This window comes from Oncorhynchus gorbuscha, unplaced genomic scaffold, assembly GCF_021184085.1.
Source record: "Oncorhynchus gorbuscha isolate QuinsamMale2020 ecotype Even-year unplaced genomic scaffold, OgorEven_v1.0 Un_scaffold_2923, whole genome shotgun sequence".
Taxonomy (NCBI): domain Eukaryota; kingdom Metazoa; phylum Chordata; class Actinopteri; order Salmoniformes; family Salmonidae; genus Oncorhynchus; species Oncorhynchus gorbuscha.
This window is the reverse complement of record NW_025747310.1, coordinates 12030-26140: the sequence shown is the minus strand read 5'-3', so window position 1 is coordinate 26140 and position 14111 is coordinate 12030. Positions and strand designations below refer to the sequence as shown.

The following is a 14111-nucleotide window of genomic DNA, read 5'->3' as shown; positions in this document are numbered from 1 at the left end:
TGTGTGTGTGTGTGTGTGTGTGTGTGTGTGTGTGTGTGTGTGTGTGTGTGTGTGTGTGTGTGTGTGTGTGTGTGTGTGTGTGTGTGTGTGTGTGTGTGTGTGTGTGTGTGTGTGTGTGTGTGTGTGTGTGTGTGTGGAGGAAGATGTCAGAGTAGCCTAACAGTGGATGTAGCACTGTGTCAGCAGGAGAAGTGGTTCACTGGAAACACCAATGGACAGAACCAACATGGAAATCCTATTCTGATCCTGCCAATGAGGCATTCTAATCTCTGCACCCAGAACCCAATCTCACACAAGAGACTATAGAGGCATTACAACTAACCACTGGTGGCTGGCGGCACTTTAAATAGGAGAAAGGGTTCATAGTAGTGGCTGGACCGGAACGAATGGAACGGTACCAACAACATCAATATCTGGTCCCATATGTTTGCTGCCGCTCCATTCGTTCTGGTCCAATCAATACTAGGAGCCGCCCTCACCTGCCTCCACTGTAACTAACCTGCTGGTTAACCAACCTGTTGTTGGACTGAGGTCATGTCTGTGTTTCATGTGTATGGTTATGTCCCAAATAGCACCCTATTCTCTATAGTGCACTACTCTTCACCAGGGCCAATATAGGGCAGTGCACTATATAGGGAATAGGGTGCCATTTGGAGCACAAGCTGCTGGACCTTGGGGTCTATGATTAGACAGTAACCAGTAAAAGTCAAGTGTTACCTGGAAGCTGTCACCAGTGATTTGTCCCCAAACCATAACTCTCCCCTGCAGACACCCCATCAGCCACAGTCCATAAACCCTGCTCCTACATTATAAGGAAAGATACAGCTAGAGAGACTGAACGCTTGTAACAACACTCACACTGATACTGCAGGTCTAGATAGTTTCACAAAGTACAAAAAAGAGGATTTCATCATCATGTGTTCTGTGCTTAGGAATCTGAGAATAAAATACATAACCTGTCCTGTAAATGTAACTTCATGTCTTCAGGAAATCATGCTAAGGAAATACTTCTGGTCAAACTCACTATGGCTGTTTCTCCCAAATTGTACCCAATTCCCTACAAAGTGCACTACTTTTGACCAGAGCCCTATGGGGCCTATGAGCCCTGGTCAAAAATAGTGAAATACATACAGAATAGGGTGCCATTTGGGATGTAAGTGCTCTTCTGAACCACGTACAGTAGTCTTCAGCTCTGAGTAAGAAGGCTATCCCTGACAACAGGCTGTATCTGGAGTTGAGTTTAAGAGTTGAGGTTTGGCCCTCCAGAGCTCTGTTAGCATGTTTCTGGTAACGCGTCCCATCCCAAGCACCTCAGCCCTCTCAGGCTCTATTGGCCATTGCAGATTTAACAATGAGCTGAATCAATTAGCAGGAAAAGTGAGGTTTTAAAGACTGACCTCTGGGTTGGACGCAGCACATACCTCTGGTAGCTACCATACTCTGCTCAATAACCTATCTACTATAAAACTGAAGACCTGAGGGGAGAGAGAGAGAGAGAGAGAGAGAGAGAGAGAGAGAGAGAGAGAGAGAGAGAGAGAGAGAGAGAGAGAGAGAGAGGAGGATAAGGAGGGTGGGGGAGAAAGTAAGTAAGATAAAGAAAGAGAGAGAGGTAGAGAAGTTAAAGAAGTGTACTCACGCAGGTCTGTCGTGCCTGCGGCCAGTCTACTTCCTGTGCTGGTCTGCTGTAAAGACCAGCTGAGCTGAACAGAGCTGGGCTGAGCAGAAACTGAACAGAGTAGAGCTGAGCAGAGCTGAACAGAGATAAAAGAGCTGAGGAGAGTTGGGCAGAGAACGAACAGATTACCACAATTCCTGTACCCACGATTCCTGTACCCACACTACTTGTACCCACACTACATGTACCCACACTACCTGTACACACACTACCTGTACCCACACTACCTGTACACACACTACCTGTACCCACACTACCTGTACACACACTTCCTTGTACTCACACTACATGTACCCACATTACCTGTACCCACACTACCTGTACCCACACTACCTGTACCCACATTACTTGTACACACACTTCCTTGTACTCACGCTACCTGTACCCACACTCCCTGTACCCACACTACCTGTACCCACACTACCTGTACACACATTACCTGTACCTACACTACCTGTACCCACACTACCTGTACACACACTACCTGTATCCACACTTCCTTGTACTCACACTACCTGTACCCACAATACCTGTACACACACTACCTGTACCCACACTACCTGTACACACACTACCTGTACCCACACTTCCTTGTACTCACACTACCTGTACCCACACTACCTGTACCCACACTACTTGTATACACACTACCTGTACACACACTACCTGTACCCACAATACCTGTACCCACACTTCCTTGTACCCACACTTCCTTGTACCCACACTACCTGTACACACACTTCCTTGTACCCACACTACCTATACCCACACTACTTGTACCCACACTACCTGTACCCACACTACCTGTACCCACACTACCTGTACACACACTACCTGTACACACACTACCTGTACCCACACTTCCTTGTACCCACACTACTTGCATACACACTACCTGTACACACACTACCTGTATCCACACTACCTGTACCCACACTTCCTTGTACTCACACTACCTGTACCCACACTACCTGTACCCACACTACCTGTACCCACACTACCTGTACACACACTACCTGTACCCACACTACCTGTACCCACACTACCTGTACACACACTACCTGTACCCACACTACCTGTACCCACTACCTGTACCCACACTACCTGTACACACACTACCTGTACCACACTACCTGTACCCACCTTGTACACACACTACCCCACACTACCTGTACACACATACACACTACCTGTACACACACTACCTGTACCTGTACCACACTACCTGTACCCACACTTCCTTCACACTACCTGTACTGTACACACTACCTGTACCCACTACTACCTGTACTCACACTACCTGTACACACACTACCTGTACCCACACTACCTGTACCCACACTACCTGTACCACACACTTCCTTGTACACACTACCTGTACCCACACTGTACTCACACTACCTGTACCACACACCTGTACCCACACTTCCTTGTACACACACACCTGTACCCACACTACCTGTACCCACACACTTGTACACACACTACCTGTACCCACACTACCTGTCACACTACCTGTACACACACTATTCCTTGTACCACACCTGTACACACACTTCCTTGTACTCACACTACCTGTACCCACACTACCTGTACCCACTACCTGTTCCTTGTACTCACACTACCTGTACCCACACTACCTGTACTCACACTACCTGTACCCACACTTGTACACACACTACCTGTACCACACACTCCTTGTACTCACACTACCTGTACACCACACTACCTGTACCCACACTACCTTGTACCCACACTTCCTTGTACCACACCTGTACCCACACTACCTGTACTCACACTACCTGTACACACACTACCTGTACCCACACTTCCTGTACCCACACTACCTGTACCCACACTACCTGTACCCACACTACTACCTGTACACACACTACCTGTACCCACACTTCCTTGTACTCACACTACCTGTACCCACACTACCTGTACTCACACTACCTGTACCCACACTACCCACACTACCTGTACTCACACTACCTGTACTCACATTACCTGTACTCACACTACCACTACCTGTAAATACCCACACTAATAGATGCACTAATATCAAGAACCAGCACCTCTCTGAAGTAGCCTAATAATGAAATGTTGCTGTTTTTCATCTGTATATATATATATATGTACAGTGGGGCAAAAAAGTATTTAGTCAGCCACCAATTATGCAAGTTCTCCCACTTAAAAAGATGAGAGAGGCCTGTAATTTTCATCATAGGTCCACTTCAACTATGACAGACAAAATCAGGAAAACAAAGCCAGAAAATCACATTGTAGGATTTTTAATGAATTTATTTGCAAATGATGGTGGAAAATAAGTATTTGGTCACCTACAAACAAGCAAGATTTCTGGCTCTCACAGACTTCTTCTTTAAGTGGCTCCTCTGTTCTCCACTCGTTACGTGCATTAATGGCCCCTGTTTGAACGTGTTATCAGTATAAAATACACCTGTCCACAACCTCAAACAGTCACACTCCAAACTCCACTATGGCCAAGACCAAAGAGCTGTCAAAGGACACCAGAAACAACATTTTACACCTGCACCAGGCTGGGAAGACTGAATCTGCAATAGGTAAGCAGCTTGGTTTGAAGAAATCAACAAGAAGACATACAAGAACACTGATAATCTCCTTCGATCTGGGGTTCCATGCAAGATCTCACCCCGTGGGGTCAAAATGATCACAAGAATGGTGAGCAAAAATCCCAGAACCACACGGGGGGACCTAGTGAATGACCTGCAGAGAGCTGGGACCAAAGTAACAAAGCCTACCATCAGTAACACACTACGCCGCCAGGGACTCAAATCCTGCAGTGCCAGACGTGTCCCCCTGCTTAAGCCAGTACATGTCCAGGCCCGTCTGAAGTTTGCTAGAGAGCATTTGGATGATCCAGAAGAAGATTGGGAGAATGTCATATGGTCAGATGAAACCAAAATATAACTTTTTGTTAAAACTCAACTCGTCCACCCCCATGTGAAGCATGGGGGTGGAAACATCATGCTTTGGGGCTGTTTTTCTGCAAAGGGACCAGGACGACTGATCCGTGTAAAGAAAAGAATGAATGGGGCCATGTATCGTGAGATTTTGAGTGAAAACCTCCTTCCATCAGCAAGGGCATTGAAGATGAATCGTGGCTGGGTCTTTCAGCATGACAATGATCCCAAACACACCGCACAGGCAACGAAGGAGTGGCTTCGTAAGAAGCATTTCAAGGTCCCGGAGTGGCCTAGCCAGTCTCCAGATCTCAACCCCATAGAAAATCTTTGGAGGGAGTTGAAAGTCCATGTTGCCCAGCAACAGTCCCAAAACATCACTGCTCTAGAGGAGATCTGCATGGAGGAATGGGCCAAAATACCAGCAACAGTGTGTGAAAAACTTGTGAAGACTTACAGAAAAGGTTTGACCTCTTGTCATTACCAACAAAGAGTAGATAACAAAGTATTGAGATAAACTTTTGTTATTGACCAAATACTTATTTTCCACCATCATTTGCAAATACATTCATTAAAAATCCTACAATGTGATTTTCTGGATTTTTTTTCTCATTTTGTCTGTCATAGTTGAAGTGTACCTATGATGAAAATTACAGGCCTCTCTCATCTTTTTAAGTGGGACAACTTGCACAATTGGTGGCTGACTAAATACTTTTATGCCCCACTGTATGTCAATATACTGTCCCACAGTTGAGAGTGCATGTCAGAGCAAAAACCAAGCCATGAGGTTGAAGGAATTTTCCGTAGAGCTCCGAGACAGGATTGTGTCGAGGCAAAGATCTGGGCAAGGGTACCAAAAATTTAAACAACATTGAAGTCCCCCCCAAGAACACAGTGACCTCCATCATTCTTAAATGGAAGAAGTTTGGAACCACCAAGACTCTTCCTACAGCTGGCCGCCTCTTCCTACAGCTGGCCGCCCAAACTGAGCAATTAGGGGAGAAGGGCCTCGGTCAGGGAGATAGTCACCCTGACAGAGCTCCAGAGTTCCTCTGTGGAGATGGGAGAACCTTCCAGAATGACAACCATATCTGCAGCACTCCACCAATCAGGCCTTTATCGTAGAGTGGCCAGACAGAATCCACTTCTCAGGCACATGACAGCCTGCTTGGAGTTTGCCAAAAGGCACCTAAAGGACTCTCAGACCATGAGAAACAAGATTCTCTGGTCTGATGAAACCAAGATTGAACTCTTTGGCCTGAATGCCAAGCATCACATCTGGAAGAAACGTGGAACCATCCCTACGGTGAAGCATGGTGGTGGCAGCATCATGCTGTGGGGATGTTTTTCAGCGGCAGGGACTGGGAGACTAGTCAGGATCGAGGGAAAGATGAACAGTGAAAAGTACAAAGAGATCCTTAATGAAAACCTGCTCCAGAGCGCTCAGGACCTCAGACTGGGGCAATGATATATGGTGCTGTGTGTTTACAGTAGCCTACATCATTATTGGCTTTAAAGCTGTCAAGGCATCTTGTGATGCGCTTTGTTAACATGTGGATAACTTTTTATTGCAAAAAATAACAACACTGTTTCAATGCCACATACATATTAAAAACCTTGACCATAAAAGATCACTAGAGCAGAAAACATTGAAATATCACACACACACACACACACACACACACACACACACACACACACACACACACACACACACACACACACACACACACACACACACACACACACACACACACACACACACACACACACACACACACACACACACACACACACACACACACACACACACACACACATGCTGGGTCCTGACTGACACCTAATCAATGAGATGTTTATGACCACCAGTTGAGTTCAGCAGATGAGAGGGAGGCAGAAACAGCATTCTCCCTCTCGCCACGAGAGCCCTCGTCATGAGGGACCATATAAACTCTCTGAAGTGTCCAGTCCTAGGAGAGGCCAGGTATGTGAGGCGATAAATTCTGGGCTTAAATAAAATTGAACATGGAAAGTGAAAGAGTGCTTTACCCCGGAGGGAGATGAGTACCTGAGAGAGGTAATGCCTTCTGGTTCTGTCTGCCCCAATAGAAGGCCGCCAGCGTGTGAATTTATCTAGGGCTTTGATCTTTAGGTCTGGGGGTGGATGAATCCCTTATTCTCTAACGATGGCTCAAAGCTACTAAAGACACCCAGTGATCGATTGCGACGTGTACAATAACAGGGGAAAGGTTGGTCTTTGGATGTTTATAATTTTGTGTAATAATCTCATCCCGCTCTTTAATTCAAGGTACGGTTTTCTAACTAACTTTGAAGTGACACAGGAGTTGACATTTGAAACAATGCTAAAGCGTTTAAGTGAGGGGGCATTCGGTGGGAAAGGGGAGATGCTGCGCTGGTCGTTGAAAGAGCATGCTAATGTACAAATGACTTTCCAGGAGCAGACCAGGAGAAAATCAGCTATTTCTTCATGTTTATAGCTCTCTCTCAGGATGACTGGCCGACTGACAGACAAAAATACAAAAATAGAGAGAGAGAGAGAGAGAGAGAGAGAGAGCGAGAGAGAGAGAGAGAGAGAGAGAGAGAGAGAGAGAGAGAGAGGGGGAACAGAAGGGGAGTTTTGGGGCGAGGGTTGGTGATGGCGAGGGTTGGGTACTCTCTCCCTCTCTCTCTCTGTCTCCTCTCTCTCTCCTCTCTCTCTCCCTCTCTGTCTCCTCTCTCTCTCTCCCTCTGTCTCCCTCTCTCTCTCTCCCTCTCTGTCTCCCCTCTCTCTCTCTCTCTCTCTGTCTCCCTCTCTCTCTCCCTCTCTCTCTCTCCCTCTCTGTCTCCCTCTCTCTCTCTCCCTCTCTGTCTCCCTCTCTCTCTCTCCCTCTCTGTCTCCCTCTCTCTCCCTCTCTCTCTCTGTCTCCCTCTCTCTCTCCCTCTCTCTCTCTTTCTCCCTCTCTCTCTCCCTCTCTCTCTCTCCCTCTCTGTCTCCCTCTCTCTCTCTCTCCCTCTCTGTCTCCCTCTCTCTCTCTCCCTCTCTGTCTCCCTCTCTCTCTCTCCCTCTCTGTCTCCCTCTCTCTCCACCAGTGACAGCTGAGTGGCTAGGAGCTAATTGCTGTTGCGTGAGGTCAGAGAGACATTTATCTGACTGAGCTAGCCTTCCCTGCTAGCCCACAACAGACAGACAGACGGACAGGGAGGATGTTGCACAGCTCACACTACAGAGAGGAGAGACTGGCTGCTAAAGCACTGACTAACTGAGAAGTCCCAGGGACATGCACACACATACATACACTCTATCTCTCTCTCTCTCGCTCTCTCTCTCTCACACACACACATACATCCACATACCCACAGACTCCTCTGACACACACACACATACACACACAGCTTGTGTGTAAGTAATCAGGAGCAGTGGGATCACAGTAACTCTAAAGCTTCTAAGAAAGAGGAACGCCACTAACTGTTTCATCTCTGGACGCTCAATACTAATGTAAGTTTTTATTACAACTTTATTCAACTCATCTCTATTCGTTCTCTTTATATTCTATTTACATTTTATTGAACCAGTCAATTACTGCTCTGCAGTAAGAAAACTTTTAGGAAATATATTAGGAAATGAATTAAGAGTTGTTGGATTATTTGTGATTTAGTGAATTGATGAGTGAATGTGTGTATAGGAGCTCAGAGTTTGGTGAGGTTTCTGTTTATCTGCTGAGACTGACTGAAAGTCTACAGACGTGTTGCAGACAGATACAGATATTACAAATAGAGGTTAGAGATATATATAGAAATATAGAGATAGCAGCTCTAGGATATTTCCATCTATCCACACACGCATCTTTTGAGAATCATTTCTTGAGCTGGCATCTTTAGAGAATCACATCTTGAGCTGGCATCTTTAGAGAATCACATCTTGAGCTGGCATCTTTAGAGAATCACATCTTGAGGATGCACAGCTTCCATTTCCATTTCCAGACAACTCTGTCTTAGATAAATGACAACAACAAGGTAGCAGAGACCGATAGAGCCATTGACAACACAATCTATGAAATCGGACATATCACAATTGTTGCTAACTGAATAGGTTTTGAAAGCACAGATCAGTAAGGTACAGTACAGTAGGCAGTAGACTGGGCTGGGGACAGTTTGGTAAACCACTACACACTGGGATTAAGAAGGACCGGGTACTAGAGCAAGGTTACAAACCTAAAGCAGATGTCCAGTGTTACATTCAGCACTGCAGCTCAACTCCTCACTTTAACACTGTCTGGGAATCATAGACTATCCAAGTGGGAGTGAGTTGTAGTATGCTGTAGATCCACATCCACTGGACTGCTATCTAAATTACAGGCTATTGAAATTGCAGACATCTAACACACACTAACATCCTTCTCTTCCACAGCTCTGGCCTCCACAGAACCCCTGAAACATCCGGAAACAGACGGAAGCAGACAAGACCATGTCTGCTGTTGGATGACGGTCTCCTCTGCCGGGATCACACAGCCAACACACACAGTGAGGATCACACTGAGACAGACTGACAGACATCAACATAAAGACTGGCCTCATCCATACAGAGAGACAGTGAGACAGACGGACATCAACCTACAGCCTTGTGTCCTTACAACAGAGAGACAGACAACAACTCCAAACAGAGAGAGACATCACACAAGTGCCTGGTCACTCTCTTACCCTCCTACCCTTCACCCACTCCACCTCCCACCAGCTGGCCTTAGCACCCCAGCCAGGGGTTACAGGTCACAGGTCAGGGGGACCAGCCCATCCAGGCTCCTAGTGAACAGCGCTAGGAGGGCACTGTCTGGCACTCTGTTCTGTTCTGTCTGCCGGAGCAGACAGCAGTATTTCAGCATGTTGTCCGTGGCGCCCCACAGCAGTGCATTATAATGCCCAGATGGATGCCACTGCCATGCAACCTGCCTAACTTGCTGTCGGCACTGTACCTTCACATCATCTTCCTGCTGGGCAGCGTGTGTGTGGTCTGCAGCAACTGCACACCCGAGCAGCTAGCCGCCATCATGAACTGCTCCAAGCACGAGCGCCATGCACGGAACTACGACTACATGGAAGGGGGAGATGTACGCATACGACAGCTGTTCAGCCGGACACAGTGGTTCCTTACCGTTGACGACTACGGCAACATCAACGGGACACAAGACCCCACCAACTGTTACAGTAAGACCACTGTTTCCCCTATATATGCCGGCACACCGCCGCTAAATCGTGCCCGCTTCTGTTAAAACGTGGCATCCGCTGCTAAATCGTGGCCTCCGCTGTTAAATATAGTGGCCTCCGCTGTTAAATCGTGGCCTCCGCTGTTAAATAGTGGCCTCCGCTGTTAAATAGTGGCCTCCGCTGTTAAATAGTGGCCTCCGCTGTTAAATAGTGGCCTCCGCTGTTAAATAGTGGCCTCCGCTGTTAAATAGTGGCCGCCGCTGTTAAATAGTGGCCTCCGTGGTCCTTTTGTAGCTCAGTTGGTAGAGCATGGCGCTTGTAACGCCAGGGTAGTGGGTTCGATTCCCGGGACCACCCATACGTAGAATGTATGCACACATGACTGTAAGTCGCTTTGGATAAAAGCGTCTGCTAAATGGCATATATTATTATTTATTATTATTAAATAGTGGCCTCCGCTGCTAAATAGTGGCCTCCGCTGCTAAATAGTGGCCTCCGCTGCTAAATAGTGTCCTCCGCTGCTAAATAGTGGCCGCCGCTGCTAAATAGTGGCCTCCGCTGTTAAATAGTGGCCTCCGCTGCTAAATCGTGGCCTCCGCTGCTAAATTGTGGCCTCCGCTGCTAAATCGTGGCCTCCGCTGCTAAATCGTGGCCTCCGCTGTTAAATAGTGGCCTCCGCTGCTAAATAGTGGCTTCCGCTGTTAAATAGTGGCCTCCGCTGTTAAATAGTGGCCTCCGCTGTTAAATAGTGGCCTCCGCTGTTAAATAGTGGCTGCCGCTGTAAAAAAAAAAAAATTGATGTATAGATGTATTCCCCAGGAAGAGCCAATCTACCCCCTCATGCCAACTGTTGCAATAAGACTGATCTATATACTGTATATCTATCTATACAACCCCACCAACTGTTACAGTGAGACTGATCTATATACTGTATATCTATCTATAAAACCCCACCAACTGTTACAGTGAGACTGATCTATACACTCTATAGGGCGGCAGGCAATTTTTGGTGTGGGCCCCTGGGCCCCGACCAAATAGGGGCTCCTGGAACAAAATTTGTTTGACACCGCTGGGTTAGAGCATTGAGCCAGAAACCGACAGGTCCCTAGTTCGAATCCCCAAACCGACAAGGTGAAAATCTGCTGATGTACCCCTGACCCCTAATTAACCCTTAACCTGCCAACTGTTACAGTAAGAATGTTCTATCTAGTGTATATCTATATCTATAAGACCCGCCAAATGTTACAGTAATGTTACAGATCCAAATGTTATATTATATGTTTTATACCCCCTTAATTGCTACAGTAAGGCTGGTTTTATTATCCACATCTTAACATCTACAGTATGTGTTGTCTTAGGACTCATCACTTCAATAGAATTCAATCAAACAAACTCATATTGCGCAGGTTGTAGTTTGTAAACAAAGATAGATCCTGCGTAAACTGGTGGGGCAGGTTTGATTGAATTCCAGTCTGTGTTGTAGGATTCATCTCTTACTAACAGGTGGCTCTGAGTGGACTCTCAGCAACAGTAGATGTAGAGAGGGTGACTTATACATTCTACTCACTGTATATTTATGGGCTGCTTTAGACTCTCAGACATGTCTAAACATTTTTACGGCTGATGTGTTACTGCTAATAACAATATGGTTGAGCAATGTCCACGTTGCTGAGATCTTAGTCACTCATGTCTAGTCAGAGATAGAGAGAGAGAGAGAGAGAGAGAGAGAGAGAGAGAGAGAGAGAGAGAGAGAGAGAGAGAGAGAGAGAGAGAGAGAGAGAGAGAGAGAGAGAGAGAGAGAGAGAGAGAGAGAGAGAGAGAGAGAGAGAGAGAGAGAGAGAGAGAAATAGAGAGTGGGAAACCAAAAACAAATAGAGGGAGAGAAACCAAGAAACAGAGAGACAGAGAGCTCAGCTGGCAGATTCCTCTGTGTCTATGTGAGTTATCTCCCAGTCTGTTGAGTGAGTAATAAGGCTGTTGGAACACGGTCATATAGCAGCTAGCTCTCTCCCTCTGGGACTCCCTGGAGCAGCCTGATGTTATTGTCCAATGTTCCCTCTGCAGTGTAATCACACTAGTAATGGGTCATGTGTCTCTGTTAGGGCAGCCAAAGTGACAGAGGTAAAGTGAAGCAGGTGTGGGCTCTGGCAGAGCCAACAATAACACCATGTAAACACAGCCACTAATGAAGTAAACCAAGGGGCTGGGAGTTGGGGCTGGAGATGCAGACGGCCAGGACAAATGAACTGGCATGAAACACGCACGCACCCACGCACATATTAAACACCTCAGTGAAGTAGCCCAAGCTGACCTAGTCTATCCACAGAGATACGGGTTTAGTATGTGGGAGTGTGACATCAAAACAATCACTCTATAGGTTTCAATAATGTCTGCCCGTCTGTCTGTCTGTCTGCCTGTCTGCTCACCTGCCCGTCTGCCTGCCTCCCTCCCTGCCTGTCTGTCTATCTGTCTGTGTGTCAGTGGAATGCTGGCATGACCAGGGTAGCCTGTCTACCTGTCTGTCTGCTCACACGCCCGCCTGTCTATCTATCTACCTGTCTGTCTGCCTGCTCACCTGTCCATATGCCTGTCTATCTGGCTGTGGAATGTCGGCGTGACCAGGGAAGCCTGTCTATCTGGCTGTGGAATGTTGGCGTGACCAGGGTAGCCTGTCTATCTGGCTGTGGAATGTTGGCGTGACCAGGGTAGTCTGTCTATCTGGCTGTGGAATGTTGGCGTGACCAGGGAAGCCTGTCTACCTGGCTGTGGAATGTTGGCGTGACCAGGGTAGTCTGTCTATCTGGCTGTGGAATGTTGGCGTGACCAGGGAAGCCTGTCTACCTGGCTGTGGAATGTTGGCGTGACCAGGGTAGTCTGTCTATCTGGCTGTGGAATGTTGGCGTGACCAGGGAAGCCTGTCTACCTGGCTGTGGAATGTTGGCGTGACCAGGGAACCCTGTCTACCTGGCTGTGGAATGTTGGCGTGACCAGGGTAGCCTGTCTGTCTGTCTGTGGAATGTTGGCGTGACCAGGGAAGCCTGTCTACCTGGCTGTGGAATGTTGGTGTGACCAGGGAAGCCTGTCTACCTGGCTGTGGAATGTTGGCGTGACCAGGGAAGCCTGTCTACCTGGCTGTGGAATGTTGGCGTGACCAGGGAAGCCTGTCTACCTGGCTGTGGAATGTTGGCGTGACCAGGGAACCCTGTCTATCTGGCTGTGGAATGTTGGCATGACCAGGGAACCCTGTCTATCTGGCTGTGGAATGTTGGCATGACCAGGGAACCCTGTCTATCTGGCTGTGGAATGTTGGCATGACCAGGGAACCCTGTCTATCTGGCTGTGGAATGTTGGCATGACCAGGGAACCCTGTCTATCTGGCTGTGGAATGTTGGCGTGACCAGGGAACCCTGTCTATCTGGCTGTGGAATGTTGGCGTGACCAGGGAACCCTGTCTATCTGGCTGTGGAATGTTGGCATGACCAGGGAACCCTGTCTACCTGGCTGTGGAATGTTGGTGTGACCAGGAAGCCTGTCTACCTGGCTGTGGAATGTTGGCGTGACCAGGGAAGCCTGTCTATCTGGCTGTGGAATGTTGGTGTGACCAGGGTAGCCTGTCTATCTGGCTGTGGAATGTTGGCGTGACCGGGGAAATCTGTCTATCTGGCTGTGGAATGTTGGTGTGACCAGGGAAGCCTCTGTCTCTGGTGAGGAGGGGGAAGATGAGTCTTGCGAAACAAAAACTGGCCTTGAAAAGCAGAGAAATGGATCCACCCAGATGTGTCTGACAATGGCACGCAGGGAGACATGCAGGCACGCACACACACACACACACACGCACACGCACACGCACACGCACACGCACACGCACACACACACACACACACACACACACACACACACACACACACACACACACACACACACACACACACACACACGCAAACGCACACACACACACACAGGCCTTTGAAGAGCCCAGCATGGGCATGAATACAGCTAATAAATATTTGATTCATATTGCTCTGTTCCTGTCTGGCCTAGCCTGGTCTGGGCTGGGGTAAGGTGGGGTGAGCTGGGCTGGGCTGAGCAGGGCCGAGGTGAAGTGAGGTGAGGTGGGCTGAGCAGGGCCGAGGTGAAGTGAGAAGGGGTGAGGTGGGCTGGGCAGTGCAGGGCCGAGGTGAAGTGAGGTGGGCAGGGCAGGGCCGAGGTGAAGTGAGGTGGGCAGGGCAGGGCAGGGCCGAGGTGAAGTGAGGTGGGCAGGGCAGGGCCGAGGTGAAGTGAGGTGGGCAGGG

The 14111-nt window shown here is 48.0% G+C and overlaps 1 protein-coding gene across 1 annotated transcript; it reads left to right on the top strand.

The window, feature by feature from the left end:
* Positions 1-7729: 7729 nt before the first annotated feature.
* Positions 7730-10049, top strand: LOC124027071 (fibroblast growth factor 7-like). Its single transcript, XM_046339622.1, has 2 exons — positions 7730-8116; positions 9029-10049. The coding sequence occupies exon 2, from the start codon at positions 9531-9533 to the stop codon at positions 9882-9884; it is 354 nt and encodes a 117-aa protein (XP_046195578.1). The 5' UTR covers positions 7730-8116; positions 9029-9530; the 3' UTR covers positions 9885-10049.
* Positions 10050-14111: the final 4062 nt, after the last annotated feature.